The 17,271-nt window shown below is 39.2% G+C and overlaps 1 protein-coding gene across 6 annotated transcripts in view; it reads right to left on the reverse strand.

Annotated features, from left to right (window-relative positions):
* RAB8B (RAB8B, member RAS oncogene family) overlaps positions 1-17,271 on the reverse strand; it is a 40,684-nt gene that overhangs the window by 10,994 nt on the left and 12,419 nt on the right. For all 6 annotated transcript variants that reach the window (XM_014944392.1, XM_014944391.1, XM_014944390.1 and 3 more), the window contains 3 exons: positions 2,500-2,560; positions 1,294-1,354; positions 480-557 (listed from right to left, as the gene is read on the reverse strand). In XM_014944392.1, the coding sequence (XP_014799878.1) occupies positions 480-557; positions 1,294-1,296 (81 nt within the window). In that variant the 5' untranslated portion in view covers positions 1,297-1,354; positions 2,500-2,560. The remainder of the gene's footprint in view (positions 1-479; positions 558-1,293; positions 1,355-2,499; positions 2,561-17,271) is intronic.

Here is a 17,271-nt window from a genome sequence, read left to right on the forward strand (position 1 = left end):
CCTATCCCTACCTGACAGCATGTCCCATTAAATAATTTACAATAAGTTAGCAGGAAGGACACTTACTCAAGACCAAATGAAAAGGTCAAAGATCTCTAATTGAATAAAACCACAACACAGTAACAACTGCAATTAGACAGATCTGTCATCATCTTGGTGAAAGGTAGACACCCCAAGATCTTGCTCCTTCCCTTACCTTAGACACACCCAAAAGGAAAAAAAAACACAATAGAAATCATATAGTAGGAGCAGTTTTTAAACACTTTATGCTACTTTTTATACTTAGATTTTCTACCTTTTATCCCCAGATGAATGAACTAATATTCTCCCCACTAATAACCACTGTTGCATTCACTGCATAGTCTAATTTGGCCGTATGTGTTGCCTACTATAATGAAAGTGAGTAATTACTTGATTATTTATTGTCCCAGGGAAATCATAAGATGGAACGAGTAAGAAGTACTTCCCAAAGCACCTACCTCTTCTATGTTTCTTATCCAGTTTTTTATGTTGTCAAAAGACTTTTCATTTGTGATGTCATACACCAGCATAATTCCCTAAGTAAAATTAAGAAAATCTAGTCAGATGAACTACCACTACTGATTCACTTCTGATGCATCATGTAGGTTTGATTATATTTGCAAGAAATTCAACATATGACAAAGCGATAAGAACATGTGGTAGCAGCATAGCTAGTAATCAGCAAGTTGAAATTAACAGTGTCCCACATAAAGTATTGTAGCACTAAGAACCACTACAAGAAGTTGTACCACAAAGAGTGCAGGCTCAAAGTCAGTTATTGGACTTTAAGTGATTCTTAATGGAGAAAAAAGTAACAGTAGCTTTTGTAGGTGACTATTTATAGCCCAGATTTTACATTCCCCACTGGTCGAAGAGAGAGCAATTCAGTGAAATGAACTTTTAAAACTAAAATAATTCATTATCTTTTTTTCAAACATTTCAATTGTTTAAAGGTGTACATTGCATTAAAAAACCTTGTCTGATTAAAGCTTGGCAACATAAGCCTGTTATAATCTGCAGACATTTTAATTATATTAAAAAAGACAATAGGGCATGAAGTTTCATCACAAAAACAGGACTAGACAAAGCACCAGCAGGTTCAAAAAACGAAAAACAAAAAAACCCAAATCAAACCACAAAATTTATTCCCCGCATCTCAAGCCACAATTATCCAGTCCTCCAGTTAAAGACTTACATGATCTAACCTTAGGAAGAACAAACCAGTTACACTAGTTATGACTAATTTTTTTTTTTTGAAGTGAGAGCACTTACCATGGCTCCTCTGTAGTAAGCTGTTGTGATCGTGCGGAATCTCTCCTGGCCTGCTGTATCCCTAAAATTCAGCAAAAACAAGTATTTGTTGGAGGTGATCTTTACACCTTTCTGTACTTAGAGATGTCTTTCTAAATAGAATAACAATGTACTGATACTCATTAAGAAAAAATACTATTTAGAAGCTGTTTGCACATGTTCCTTCAGCCCTCAACATCTTCCTTGCTCCCAAGCCACCCTACTCACCTCAGTGGTTATAGCAGCACCATAAACATGCCACAACCACATTGACATTTCAGGGATGCAATAATAGCACTACACAGCCTTCCCTAGAACAACTAAAAGGCAGCTCTGATGCATCCGAGTCCTGCATTAAGCAAAAATTAAAACATGCAGCAGTACAATATTTTAGGACAGCGCATTTTCACCTACTGCTTCACGTATTAAAATCAGCCATTATACCTTAGTGTGCTGATATTTTACCATACACGACCTGAAAGCAGTACCTGTCTGTGAGCAAACCAAAGAGTTTGGCTACTAGTCACACCTTGAGGGAGCTGGACCCTAAAGGCCTGACAACCACCAGCTTTTTGACTTAATTACAGACAGAAAGTTTGTACCAACCATTTCTGGCACTTCACTTCCTTAGTCACAAGAATTCTGGCTCGCACGCAAATATCACAACTATCTTCTCTAGAACTTGAGAAATCAGCAAGAGCCTTACATTCACCAGTAGCATTTTAAGAGTTCAGCACACGTAACAATTCTACTCCAAACATACTCATTTATTGCTATCAGGAGGGTCAGGCTCTACTAACCTACCGTGCAAGGAATGGGAGCGTTATCACTCACCTGTGACTACAATCTGGTACCAACGTATCAGAAGAGATTACATTTTATTAGGTTGCATATTTTACTTTACAGCTATGGAGGTAATATTTCTCTTCTGTGCGGAACAGCTAAAAGTGCATTTAAGCTTTTGACAAAAAAGGAAGTTGTTGCAACATTCACATGTGAACGTTATTTCCTGTGCTACTGAAGCAGAACCACTCCAAGAGCAAGCTAAGAGAGCATAAACCTTATGGACAGTCAATGAAGAAAAGGGATGAAACTTCTGGTACAGCCAGGCTCAACAGCTATGAAGCATTTCTGCTCAAAGATTAATTCAATACGCATTGAAAACTTTAATTACTCTGGAATACTTACCATATCTGTAGCTTGATTTTCTTTCCATCTAATTCTATTGTTCTGATCTTGAAGTCGATTCCTGCCAGAGAAAGAGATACTCTAAGTTTTGCAATAAATGAAAAAGAAGCATTCAGTTTCCTTTTGACAATTTGGTAAGAGCAAATTTTGGCAAAAGAACTATTCTGAAGTTGTCATTTCTTCCAAACACTAGGAAGTGCTGAGTATGCACAAAGGTTTTCAGCTGCATCCAACATGTCAAGGATAAATTATTCTGCACAATGAAAACACACCAAACTCAGACTTACTGCTAGAGTTAGTCAAGATTCGAAGATTTAATCTCAAAATTCTTTCATTTTACACTGATTAGTTCACCAGCTTGAGTGTATATTTTTCTCAACTGTTGAGTAGCCCCTGCAGTTCAAGTGAATTCTATGACCCCTTAGTTCCTTCTCAAAACTGGCATTTACTTCTGAAAACTGATGTTTAATGCAATTTAATCAGACACCACAGTAAATGGTAAAGCATCACAAGAAATAAAAGCTATACAGATAGTTACTGAAGGCGGCTGAAGTAGATCACACGTGGGACTTTTACAAGAACACCAGGTTAGGAGCAATTTAGATTTCCTAGGAAGCTGCAAAAGGTACCAAGGAAACACTTCTCTCCTTTCCCCCCTGGCCCTTGCACTTACACATGGTACCCATCAGTTCTCAGACTGATTTTAAAGACAGATTTTAAGCCATGGGTAAAAAAAAAAAAAAAAAAAAAAATAACAGAATTCATTCAGAAAGCCTTAATAATGTCTTTTAAGGTTTAGAGGGATGAGAAGATCTATGAATCAAAGCCAAGACTTCCAAACAGACTGGCCTTTACCCTTGACTATTTTAACTTCCTCATCTCCAAACCTCTACTATAACACAGCTCAAAGTGAGATTGCTCAAGCCCCACTGCAGGATGGCCAGATTTTTGAATCCCAGGATAGCCACCCCTATACACCCTGATTAATATCTTTTTTAACTAACAGCCCATTGTTTCTTCATGGCATCTTAAATAGCTACTTAATATTTAATCATAATTTGTAAAAGATTTGGGGAGGCAGGGTAGGTTATTTTATTTCTTCTTTCCTCAGATATAATTTAAGTGACAATTAGCAAGAGTATCTTAAATGGGAAAATGCTGTTTCTAGCCTTAAGAATTAAACAGGAAGCTATGGAATTTTTTAATATACTACAGTAGCATTTGAATATGAAATATGGACATTCATTAACTGTTTAACTTTCATTCTTCTTGCATGCGATATTAATACTTTAATATACCGAAAATACCAAGTTTCAGCCACTTAATCTTGATATGCTATGGATATGTAGTTCAGCCCATTAGTTAGAATACAAATTATGAGCAGAAATATCACATCAGCACTTTTAACTGCATATGAAATTAATTGCATTAATTTAAAATGCTATGACTACTGCTACAATTCCAAGTTCCCAAGATTCAGTAGTAGATTTACAGGCAGAAAGATACTTTCATAAATTTGCATTCACCTAAAAATGATGTACAAATGATGTGCACTTTAAAAAATGCTTAGTATATGTAACAGAAGTTTGGCAAGTGTTCCCATTCTAAATTTGATAAGGATTTTGTGTCTCTCTTGTAAAGATTTTCCTCCTAACCAGGCACAATACCTGCTGAAATTGCAGGTAATTGCACTCAGGTCTGGAATGACCTGACCTTTGCTCTGAATAAATCTTCTTTTGGCCTCAAAGGTTATAATGCACAAATACAGATTTTCCTGGAAAGGGCATTGTATCATGGACAACAGCAGATTAAAGCAGGTTTAAAAGCTCCTTTGTGTCTAGGTCTGAAGTCTTAGAATAAAGTATGACAACCATCGGGAAAACTAGATTCAGAGACTACCATGGTTAAAAATACTTCTGTATGTACTGTCAGCTACTGCTGCAAAGACACAGCAGCATAAACAGTGAAAGGCTCCCGTAGGGATGGTGTTCTGAGAAAGCAAGGTTAAGCTGCAGTTAGATATCTATGTGCACCAATCCATGGCTCGCACAGACTGGTTTCTTGTGGTTACTCGTTTCCCTCGCAGCACCAAAAAGATTTATACGACCACTCCTTTAATCATTTCTAAAACTCGGGATCTGCACAAAAAATATCTTCTCAGAACTTAAGATTTCTAGTAGGATCTTCACCAAAATTCTCAAATATTTCAAAGCTAAAAGAACAATACAAAGGGGAAGGCCATAAATACCTCCGTTGGACACTAAGAAGCTTAACAAATGCAACTGCAACTTTTTGGAGGCTAAAATGAGCTAGAAACTAGTGCTTCTTTTGTTCTCTCTCTTCAGTAGCAGGAAGTGGTGAGCTGCAAGAGTTCGCAGAGCAAGCCTGGCGACATGTGCTACCACTTCCTGCCAACTACGCTTGCACGGCCAAGTACGAGCAATGCTTTGGTTACAGTTAAATTTAAATTACACCATGTAAAACACTCCAATGACTATAGCATTTCAGAAGTAATTCTCGAGAGAGAGTTTCCTTTATTGATGAATTCTTATTTTGCACAGCCACAAACTGGGATACCAGAGTTTGAAAAGATACTCGGGTCTAATAAAGAAGAGTCATTTGCAAATCAGAAAGTTTGACTGTAAAGGATCACACAGCTTTCACAGTTTCAAAATGCAATGTGCAATGCTGTTCTCTCCAGTATGGAGAAAAAGCCCAGACATTTGGGTGTCCAACTGAAGTCAAGTTTTAGATGCTTTTAGAAAACACAGACCCAGATTAATTCTTAGAACGCAAAGATTAACAGGGTAATTATTTTTAACTGCTAAAGAGGAGCTGCCACACAAAAGTCTGACACGCTGGTGTCCACCAAACCAGTCAGTTCATATTGAATGACACGGGACACGGGAGCATCTGTTGCAGGAATCACAAACTCAGTCTGCAAGGACGAGGCCCAAGTTGAGACCCAAACCATCCACTGATTAGGACTGCAATTGCTTGCATTTCCCTTGCAGCATGTGGTAAAAGCAGCTGAGGGCTTATTGGTCTTCAAAAACCTTTTCAGATCTTTGGTAACTATCGGCCAGGGACACATCTTCTCTCTCCTCATTTTACTGAGAGTATTTTCTCCCACAGCTTCCAACAAAACTCTGTCAAAGAACACATTGCACAGAGAAGTCTGCACACTAAGAAAAAGTCAGTGTCTTTAGTGCCACAAAAAGACTTGCACATAAAACCACGAGAGCTGCACACTGCTGTATTTACCTTGTATCACTACTCAAAGCTAATAAAATTCAAATGCTAGGGAATGCCATTGTCCAACACCACCCTGCCAAATACCAGAGGCCAAGGAGACCAGCCTCACCTAGGCCTCTTGATTTAAGCCAAAAAGTCATGTCCATCTCATACACCAATACTGCCAATACTCCTTCTTTCACCACTCCACTCCTACTTACACATTCCTTCTTATTCCAGCCAAACTAGGCAGATTTTACCCATAATTAAACTGTGATGCCATCATTTTAAAGAGACACCGGGAAACGTTCCAAAGAGCTGCATTACAGTAGTACATATTGAGAGGTTCCTTTTCCAGCTTTAGTACGGATGGTTTTCTACTATGAACCTTCACAAAACTAGTCTGACACAATTCTTACAAAAGACAAACTAAGCAGAGATGCTGAAACAGTTAATTGTGCTCCTTTAGTTTTTAGAACAGTAACTTACTCTCAAGGCATCACTGTTACTCTTTTGTTCTCCCCTCATCTGTGATTTTAACCCTGTATCATCAGAGCTTGTATCTCAGGTTTTGCCCTGCCACAGAATCAGTCCCAGCCATGTCTCCGCTGCAGCTTTTCCCTACACAGTACCACTGCTCAGACTTACAGATTGTCATCTCTTCCTTTAAACAAAATTTCTGTTGCAGAAAATAGTATAGCACAGAGAAACCAAACCAAAGTATTCCAGCTGGAGGAGGCAAACTTACAACACAGTACCAGCAAAAACATCAGGAAGGTAAAGGTTTCTCTGGTCTTCAGTCTGCTTAGCAAGGACAGACTGGAAGGGCCATGGTTTTGAATGATAAAAGTAGTGAAAGACAGTCAGAAAAGAAGCACTTATAAATTAATGTTAAAAAAAAAAATTCACTTCGTAGCCACCAGCAAGAAAATGTCAGAATTCTTCATATTTACCTGTATTACACAGTTAACCAGTATTTTAAGTTAAATTTTCATGTGGCTCAACATTAGTTTACAGCAGCTGGACCTTACACGTAAGAGAGCTGGATGATCAGATAACAATTGCTGTTGATTTTAACTCCACTTGATCTAATAGTTTTCCGATTTCACTAAGTTCATAGAGTCCATATATTTAATAATATTTTTCTGGTGCAGTTGTAGCAAGAAATCAGCCAGGAAATGAACCCCTTTCAGGATATAAACAAATGCCAATCGCTGATAGCATACACTAGCCTGTATATTTACCACAACACAGTTTTTCTCCATCTATGGCAAAGCAATACTCTATTAAAAAAAAAAAGTACTCAATGTACTAGCATTTTAAATGGTTTAGTGGGGCTTTGGTTGGTTGGTTGGGGTTTTTTTTATTTCTTTTTAAAATATAAAAGCCAAGGGAATTTTAGACCCATCTATCACAGAATGGTAAAGATGCACCACAGTATCACATCTTGTTTATTAAACTGAAAATTAAAGATCTGGTTCGCATGCCTTGCACATAATAAAAACCTCACCCTCTTAAAGAAGTTTTCTTCCACTTATCTAAACCTTACCATCCCCTTTTAAAGTAAGAATGGAAGAAATAAAATTTAATGGGAATAAAACATTTTTCCAGTGGGATTCCCCGATAAACAGAAACTTTGTGGTACTTATCACTATTGGACATAGATCACAATAAAATGGCATTCATTGCAAGATGGGGAGAGGAGTCAAGGTACAAAGTCTTGTTGCCCTTCTTGAGCAATAGAGCATCAGAACAACTGGAGTTTATGCACCAGCTTCCAAGCTGAGCTTGCTCCAACTTCACAGCATTGGTCCTTCCTGTCCTACTGTGTTTATATGTATGTTTGGGAGGGTTATGTGTGTGTGATCTTTTTTTCAAGGGACAGAGCTGAAGAGGGAGAAAATTTTGCAACTTCTTTACTGCAAGAGACAGCACGCAAGAGTCTTCAAGATATACAAAAGGAAAGGAAAATATTTTCCTGAAGCCACTGAATTAAGGCCAAATTAAAAGTAACTTAGAAATGAGCGGGCAGATTTGTAAATTACCTTCAAAAAAAGGAAGTGAGAAGAGGCACATGACTGAAAATCAACATGCTTCACCTTCAGTTTGTTGAATTCCAGGAGAGGATTACTTAGAAAATACTTCTCCCTATAGACTTTGCTTCTGGTGAACTGCAAGTGACTAAGTTGCATAGATGAACACCAAAACTAGTGAGCAGTACTAGTCCTGTAGCACAGCAGTTGGTACTGACGGACCCCAAGTGCTCCCTCACACACGTTGCTCCCCGAGAGACGACAGACGTGCAGTTACCAGCCCTGTTCACACACACGAGTAGAGCTGAAGAGTTTCAACATCTTCCATGCAGGTTCCAAGCACAGACAGACCAACAGAACAACACTCTTCCAGAAACTTGTTCTTGCCCGTACGCATCCAATGGCTGAGGGACATCAATTTGTTCCTGTAGATTTTCCCCAGGAGCTTACCCAGGGATTATTTTTTTTTTCTGGTACTCAGCAGTAGTTGTTGCAGGTTTTTGATTAAATACACAACTATTTTTTTAATGGTGCTTTTAAGGGAATATTTTCTTGTGCTTCATCCGTTTACTGTCTCAATCTCTACAGGCAGATAAATGAAGCCTCAGAAATTTGCTTTTATATTAGATCCTTTCTCGAAGGATTTCAGTAAACATAAGAAATTACCAAGTAGGAAAAAAGATCAGCGTAAAAGACTGGGTGGGGAACACTTGCAACACACCAGTGTGTCATACAGCCTCATGCAAAGGAACGAAGTCTAATCATTTTGAACTTGAACATTTGGCTTTAGTCCCTAGCAACATCTGCAAGGCATTTTCAGATGATCTCAGCAATGTCTTGTATCACTACGTAGATTAAAGACGCAGTAGTCTTTTATTGCAACCATTCAAAAATATAGCAGATTAACATGAAGCAACACACCAGGGTTAAGGTCAACATTTTTTAAAAGTTGTAAGATAAATTTGCTTTAGAATGACACACAAGTGCAACCAGTTTTATTCATCCTTTCGCAACTTAAAGGGACAAAGCTTCTACTCCTTCCAGACAGCCCTTTAAGAACCCACAAAACACCATTAAACTCAGAGAGGGCTGAACAAGCTCCTTCAGGTTAACCGGCCTTTCTTCATCTTGTCATTCACCCTACAAAGAATCTAATACCAGCGTCCTACACGGTGATACCCACAGCAGCGTCTTGGAGCTTGAAAGATAGTAATACAGTAAGGTTCTTAAAAGTTGAACACATCACACTGGCAAAATATATACAAATAGCTAAAGTAGGCAAGGCAATAAAGAACGCAGGTGCCACGTGCATTTATAACATTAGGTAGTTTCCTGCTCAGAAGACCTTGAAACTTACTATCAAGCTCAGACCAATGCTCATAATGCTGAGCAAACTGCAGCTTCCTTCAGCGTGTCTCCTCAACTACAGCACAGCTACCGCTCTAAACTTCCTTTCTTAAGACAAACTACTTTCTACTTAAAAGAGAACAAGGGATTCAGAACACAACTTATAATCATCAGAATTACACCAACCTACACTTTGAAACATTTGGGGTTTTGACAGCTCAAAAACCTGTGGTGTAATCAAATCTGAATACGATAATCAGAATCCAGTGCTCTTCAGCCACCTGTTCCTAACAGCGCTCCTACGAGTTCTGCCACCACGACCCTGCTTTGCAACCGTGCACCGCGGTGTTTCCATGCGAACACTAGGAGATCCTGCAAAGTGAAATTCTCTATCCAGCACTTTGGATTCAGAATTTACAGAGTGCTTTGAGCAGCCTTTGAGTCGCATGATTTTAAACACCAAAAACACTCAATCCAAATTTAAAGACTATAAAACAACACAACAGCAGAAACTTACTACTGCTTGACATGAATAAAATTACCAACTGTCACAAGAGACCAAATGTAAAAGGTTCTGGGTCCCTGCAGAATGTATTTTAGAGTTTACAACCCAGGTACTACAGCTCTATGAAAGTGCACAGAAATTAACCTATGTCTATCTCTCCTTCTATTTTGAATGTAAAACAAGCTACATTTGGTGGTAAAACAGTTTCAGCTAAAATAATTTTGAAATAGATTAAAATTGCACTACTGATACAGACAGCAAAGTTTGTTTATTCTAAGGATTATTTATAGACTGACTGTCTCTAAGAGGAATGCACTAACTTAGCTGCTCTGAGAACATACTCCTTTCAAGCCAACGTGCAAGTGGAGAGCAGCAGATGTTAAAATCAGCCAAGAGACTCCAGGCTGCAGTTCCACAGCCAGCTGAAACTAGGGTAGGTGCTGCCACTAAAAAGTGATGACTGAATCCTCTTCTCTTTTGATCAGTTTTGCTTTCATCTGGGAGAGTTCCATACTTGAGCTTACCATCATCTGGCATAACTTAGAGAAGAGGTAGAGTCACAGCCCTCCTCCATTGAGTAGCAGACCACAGACTCTGCTGAACCAATCACTAAAGCCCCGGTTAATAAGGACCAAAAGGTGGCCCACAAGTAGCTTGCAAGCAGCTCCAGCTTGGATTCGACATCAGGGTATCACCTCAGCAGCTGTGGCTCCATGCTAGGACAGGAATTGCTGTGCATTTCACACTCCAACTATGACTGGATAAGGAACAGAAATGGCTGCAGTGATCTCCCAAGGACCCAGCCCCACACTCACTTAACCTGTCATGCAACAATGGGAGATGCATGCATCCGTCATCTACTTTGAAGGTCTTCTTTCCTTCCCTCAGGTCTCTGGGATGTGCAGCACATGGCTTTCTGCTGCACACACACACATAGAAAAACCCTTGCCACATGTTTTAATGGGTAAGAACACCAGATTTTCCCATTTAGAAGCTGGCTTTGGAATACAAACATTTGATTATTCTTTCAGAAGCCCAGTGCTTAATTTGAGATGATGTACCATTAGTCCTTATGAAAAGCATCATGTAATAGGTAAGGCCCAAAAAAAATTGAAAGTGGAAGAAGAAAAGACAATCCTGAATCTCCTTCTTGCATACAGGTATGTTTCTAGACACAGAAAACATAGAAAATGCTGTCTTTAACCAAGATAACTCCAATTGAATATTGCTGTCAGGAAAAGAAAAGCTTGCTTCATCTAAAAGTTAGCAACTTAGGCATCCAAAAGATTGAAAAAGTGCTTTATTAAAAAAAATCCTATGTGACCAATACTACCTTGCCACCAGGACTTCTAGGTTGTTGTTCACTATTCATATACTATGCTTCAGTTGTGATGATAAGAACAAGCCAAAACAGTTAGATTTGGTTTTGTTCAGTAATTTTTGGTCCAGATGAACCTCTATGACTCTCCAGTGAGAAAGGAAGATACCACTTTACTACGTAAATTAACAGACAAAACTATGTAACTTATTAGTGAAGGCTATACTTGTCTTTCTGGCACATCACAGTTTTCTTTTCCTACATTACATGAGGTTCTCTTAATGGCCACTTCATCTCCTTTTCTTGCATTGCATATTCCAGGTTCTCTCTAGTCACTTCCGAGAAGCTCTTCCAGCCAGCAGTTACTCTGATTTACTGCATCTTCCTCCCTCCTTCCATGCTGGGATTGACATAGATACCTCATTTCATCTCTAATCCCATCAGAAATCACACCATACAGACAACATATTTTGTTTCAGTAAAGGAGAGCTATTTCTCTCTGGCAGATGAAAGAAAGGAGGATTTTGCTGGGGGGAGGCAGGGAGCAGTGTGTGTGTTCCCTGGCTGGCAGCCACTTTAGCTTTGCCCAATTTCTTAAACTCAACCTGTTCTTCCCAAGTTCCAGATTTGGTGCCAGACTCTTATTAGTGACCAGTCTGCTTTATGCATTCTTAGATGTTACCCTACATATAAGAGAATGCCACCGACATTCAGCATCAGTTTTCCTCTGGTGTGCAAAGCAGTACAGCCTGCACAGCAGCAGCAAAACTAATACACATCATCTTAAACTTGGTCGACTGCTTGTTCTCCCTAGCAAAAGAGAAGTCTTCTGAAACATGCAGTACTTTAGTTGCCTTTAAAACAGTGTACAATCTTACCAAAAGTGTCATAGCTTACATTTCAGAGGAAAGCTTACTATAAACCACAAGATTAAACTGATATTACATGCAATTACTGGCTAAAACCTCTTTAAGAGGCACTACATTACAACCCACTGCAACCCCTGTTGGGACAGCAAGTGGCTGACTTACTGAGTGGCAAGTCCAGTACTAAAGGCCTCTGGATCAACTCTGCTTGTACAAGAGTCTTACACAATGCAACTCTGTTGAAGTAACTATTATTCATCGTTCATTCACATTAGAAAAAGATCAAATCTATTTTATGCATCTATAGTCAGCTTGACGGACAGGGCATTTCTGCTACCATAGCATCCAGTTACAGATAAGAAGCAACAAAATATCCTTTCAATTATAAACATGCACCTAATTTGTATTACCAAAAAAAAAAAAAAAAAAAAAATCAAATAAATGACCACTATAAATACTGCGTGTATTCTTCATCACCTATTACAAGTTTCAGTTAAATTTTGAAATAAGTAATTTCAAAATGAATTTCAACTGGAAGATGCCCTATTGTACAAGAACTAGGAAATCCTTCCAAAAAGTAAATAAAAAATTCCCCAAAGCTATATGCCTTCAATACCTCTCTCAGAGCCTGTATCAATCAATCAATACATTTGTTCCTATACTCAATGTTAGTCTATGTTCTTAACTTTGCATTCAAACCAAGTAACAACAGCAGCTCTAAGCTGCCATCCTGTCACTCAAATAACCAGATAACACACAACCTCCATCTGCCAATTAGGAATAGGCACACAACAGTCAGACATCTGTCACGCTGTTTCAGAGTAACACGCAGCAAGAAAGCCGCAACAGCATTTTTAATAAAAGCCAAACCATTTTACTTCCATTGCTGGCCTGTTGCAGAATACAGTAGGATAATGCAATCTTATCAGTGGATGAAAATCAAAGTCCAAGATGTCTCTTGTTACCAGCTAGCTGTTAGTATCAAATTTAAGGTCACAAGAGGTACAACTTCAATGCTGTTAACCTACAATGTCTCCAACCACAAGGCTTTCTGATCAACATCAGGATAACATCTTGCTGACCACCCATCACGAAAACAGAATCATTCTTTCAGTTTCACATTTGCCTCCATAACGCTGTCTGCCCCTATTCCCATCTAAACCCTTGGTCTCCTTCTCGCCCTGTACTGAAGAGACAAGTCCCAGATCCTACAAGCCTTGAACATGCACTTCCATTCTGTACATATGAAGAATGGTGCCAGCTGAGACACTTAAACTAGTCTCAGTCACTCTGACTTACAATTTGTTTATTATAACAACTATTAATAAAGTACTACTGACAACACCTTCCTGACTCTTCCCTCCCTTTGCTCATCTGTCATTGATGTGTGTCGTCTTCTACAGCTCTGGAGAAACCCAAAAGAATTTAATCAAATGAGGATAGGGAATGCTGAAGCTTCACAGGAGGATGTAAAAAAATAATTAATCAACAAACCAACAATCAATCTTTGTCGATCATACAAGTAACCATGGGGAGGAAGAGCAGAAATATTCAGCGAGGCATAATTTGACTTGAGTACACAAAAACTATTTCCATCACACATTACAGGCATGGAAATTTCACTGCAAAAGGGAAGTTGATAATTTTGCTTGTCAAAGGATTTTCATCAAAGTGTTCAAAGGTCAGCATACACGTGCTTGATTGCCGGAGTACTGCCCTATTTTGCAAGATGTAGGCTAAGGAAAAGTTACTTCTGTAAAATCAACAAATTGTTTCAGCTCTCATATACAGCACTCTCTCGTGTGGGCAACTTCCTGCCAAATACTGATATCATCTTGGATTAAAAAAATAAATATGATAGATTTTGCTTCAGAGTCAGCAAGCCTTTGCAGTGTGTAAGTCAGAAATGCTATCAGCTAAAACATTTAACTTTACTCTTGTAGAAACCAGTTTAAACAAAAAGTTGAAAGGAATGCAAAGAATAAGGTTTATTATTTAGAATGACAAACCCATTCCAGTTTTACCAGACAGCACTACTTGAACAGCAAGTTAAGATACTTAGAGACTGCTAAATTAGTGATTCTTATTCCTGCACGCTGCACTGAAACTACTAGCAAAATGCACAGGAGATACTCCAAGATAAGTTTTGCTTTAGGAGCTACTGAAGTGTGAAAATGAGCTGACTCAACTGCATTTTACTTTCCATGTAGAACTGTGCAAAAGCAGAAGTTTCCACTCAGGAAGCAAACCAAGCAACGTAACCTTACATAACGCATTCCCGTTGTAAAAAGAATGATCCCATGTTAAGAGTGAAAAGCTGATCCTCACTAGGGACCACAGCAGGATTATGACTTGTTGACCCTTTTAGAAATTTTCCAAACACAGCTACAGAGCCTAACAAAAAATTTCAAGTTGCTAAAAATGTAAAGGCCAAGGACCTGCCCTGCCTAAAGTTGCTGAAGACCAATCTGTGTTTTGGCAAATTCAAAACACATCCTAGAATAACCAAAAGGATCATCTGAGACAAAGGTTGCTGGTTCACTTCTTATAATGGGTAGCAAAGTTTCCTGAAAGTATTTAGCTATGCCAGGTACTCAAGACAAAGACAGAATGACTTTTGTGCCAAGAGTCCCCCAAGAAAAGAATAAAAAGTCTAATAAATTATAAATACACATGCACTGCACTTTTATCCTACTTCTTGTGCAACCATTGGCCACAGGACACCAGGCTGGAAGACCTTCCTGTCTGAATCAGTCCAGCCATCAGCACGATCAAAGTCTTGAGGAGAAAAGTCAAAGGACCATTCACAAACCTCCAATCTCCAAGGCTGTAGCCTGACAGGCACATTTTGCGTGACAGCAGAAGAGCCAGGAATGTGCAAAGTACGACACAAACGTATCATACAAGATGACAAAGTAACTACAACTCATTATTGACTCATTTGTATAATATGAAAATTGAGACTAAGTAACACAAATATTCTATATAAAGCTATATTTCTGTATCCCCCTCCTACTTTCTCCCTTCCCCTCCCCCATCCCCCCCCCCTCCTGCCTTGGAAAGTGTTTCCATTGCTCTGGTAACTAAAGTGTTGTGGTTTAACCCCGGTTAAACTACTGAAGAACAATAGGAGTGGAAAATTTTAAGAAAGATATTCAGAGCTTAGACATGATGTGGGCCCTTGCATCATGGCAACAAAGTTTTGATTTAAATTCTGGATGTAGAATGTAACAAAAAAAGTTGAAACATTTAAGAGTTTAACCCCATGTAGTTAAGAAAAAAACCTCTCAATGACTCACCTCACTCACAAACAGTATTTACATACATACAATTAAACAATAAAATTCAACCTCAACACACCTCAAGCATATGCCTTCTCAGACTTCTACAGTTAAACCAACTCTGATCTTGTTAGCAGGGAGACAGACCAGAGAGAACTAGGGCACCACTGAGGGCACATAATATCGTGTGTGCTAATTAAAATCATCCTGAATTGAACACATATCTAACAGCACGTACCACCATATTGCAGAATCTACATTTTGGAGAACATATAACCCAAACATCCTGGCAGCTTATACTTCTGGAAGACTCAGTGTACTACCAATTTGGAAGGCTAATCTGGAAACCTTAAGACTTCAACTGGCAGGGGGGCCTGTTTGGGAAAAGCACTGCATCCCTGCATCTCCCTTCACACCATGGTTTGCTACGGTTTTTTTGGTCAAGGAAAAAAAAATATAAAAAAATCAGAATCGTTACACATGGAATGCCCCTAAGCTCATCAGACGTATTGGTGATGATTATAAAACCAACCATTATTGAGCAGCCAACATGCACTTACAGAAAGAGCATGCATACAAGCATGTCTTCAAGAACAAAGTAGATCTGAAAAACCCCAAAGTATCTTTATTTAAGCATACGTCAGCACTTTATGAACAGTTTCACTCTTCCCTGCACTGTCAACTTTCCTGTTCGTAGCTCCTTCGCTAGAAGATAAAAGGGACTGGAAGAAACAAATTTTAAGGAGGAAAACCTAACTGCAAAATCACAAATACTACCAACGGAATCAGAAGTACACCTCAATTATTAGTTTCTTCAAGTTGAACAGTGTTGCAAATAAGACCTTTGTGAAAGCAAATATAAAGTAAGGAAAAGAGAGCAAATCCTATATTTACTGAATAAAGTGAGAAAAAACAGCATCACACCCACAATCCTTAAGACTTCAAAGCGAATCAGTGAGAAATATCAATTGCTGTTCAAGAAACATCAAGAAAATGGCTGGAAGTCAGATGCACACATTTGTGTTAGTTATCTCTTTTAAAATATAACGAGGTATTTTATATTTAGCACAGTACTACTGTAGACATGTTTTTAACTACTATAGCATTTCTTAATGTTTATTAAGCCTTTTATTCTAGCAGACACAGAGCAAAATACCATTTTAGGTAAAACGTTACTCAGGCCTTGATTAGCTGCTGTTACTGATACAGCATTTTGAAAATGGTTGCAGACAGAAAAGGAATAGGCCATTTTAATTCTTCAGAAATATTTTTTTGAAATGCAGAAGATCTGTTCTTACAACGTTAGAAACACCAGCTACACCTCATTTAGTCAATCATGTCCACCTAAATAAAAATTTGTTTCTTCCCTGTACACCGAGTGCATCACAATAAAATGTCTGAAAAGGATACAGCATTTGGGTAACACAAACCAAGTCACACCTTATTCCACATCAGCTTTAAATCAATTTCCTTCCAATAAAGGGTCTCCTCATTCTCTTAGTGTTATGCTACGATTATATCCAAGCCAGCATTCATTTTGCCCTCCTAAATACTAGCAACCTCCACTGCCGTTCACCCCTTCATCCTGAAAACCGTGATGACCATTTTATTTTAAGTGACGACACCTACGAACAGCTACCCGTAACTCTCAAGTCTTGTCAGACTGACACTCACCAATACCTCTCTGAGGAACGTGAAAACTTTGTTTACGTTTAGTTCAGCAGAAAGTATTTTAAGACTGACTGACTTACACAACTACGAGCCACAAGGGTCTTTTTTGATATATCTCGTTTCACTGTCATGAAGAGAGGTTAGTAGAGCTTTAGAAACCCCTTTCCATCATCAAATTTATAACTGAACTCAGCTCTTGTCAAGGAGGTTCCCCGCCTAGTCGGCTCCGGAGCTGGAGCAGGATTACTCCGAATCTCAAACCCGTGGGCTCCCCTGTACAAGCAGCCGCAGGGGCGCCCAGCCGAGAGGCCAGTGGCCGCCGAGGGGAGCGGGTGGGTGGCCGTCACCGGGCGGCTCGGCGGGACCCAGCGCCAGCTCCAGCGGGCCGAGCCTCTTCCACTTTCGGGAAACGCACATCCCGACGAGAAACAACCAACCACGACAGCGCAGGAAAACCCGGCGGGGAAGCACCCCCCGGCGCTGGCGCAGGGCGGGTGCCCGGTGCTGCCCCGCGCCC

Source organism: Calidris pugnax, unplaced genomic scaffold (assembly GCF_001431845.1).
Source record: "Calidris pugnax isolate Ruff unplaced genomic scaffold, ASM143184v1 scaffold70, whole genome shotgun sequence".
Taxonomy (NCBI): domain Eukaryota; kingdom Metazoa; phylum Chordata; class Aves; order Charadriiformes; family Scolopacidae; genus Calidris; species Calidris pugnax.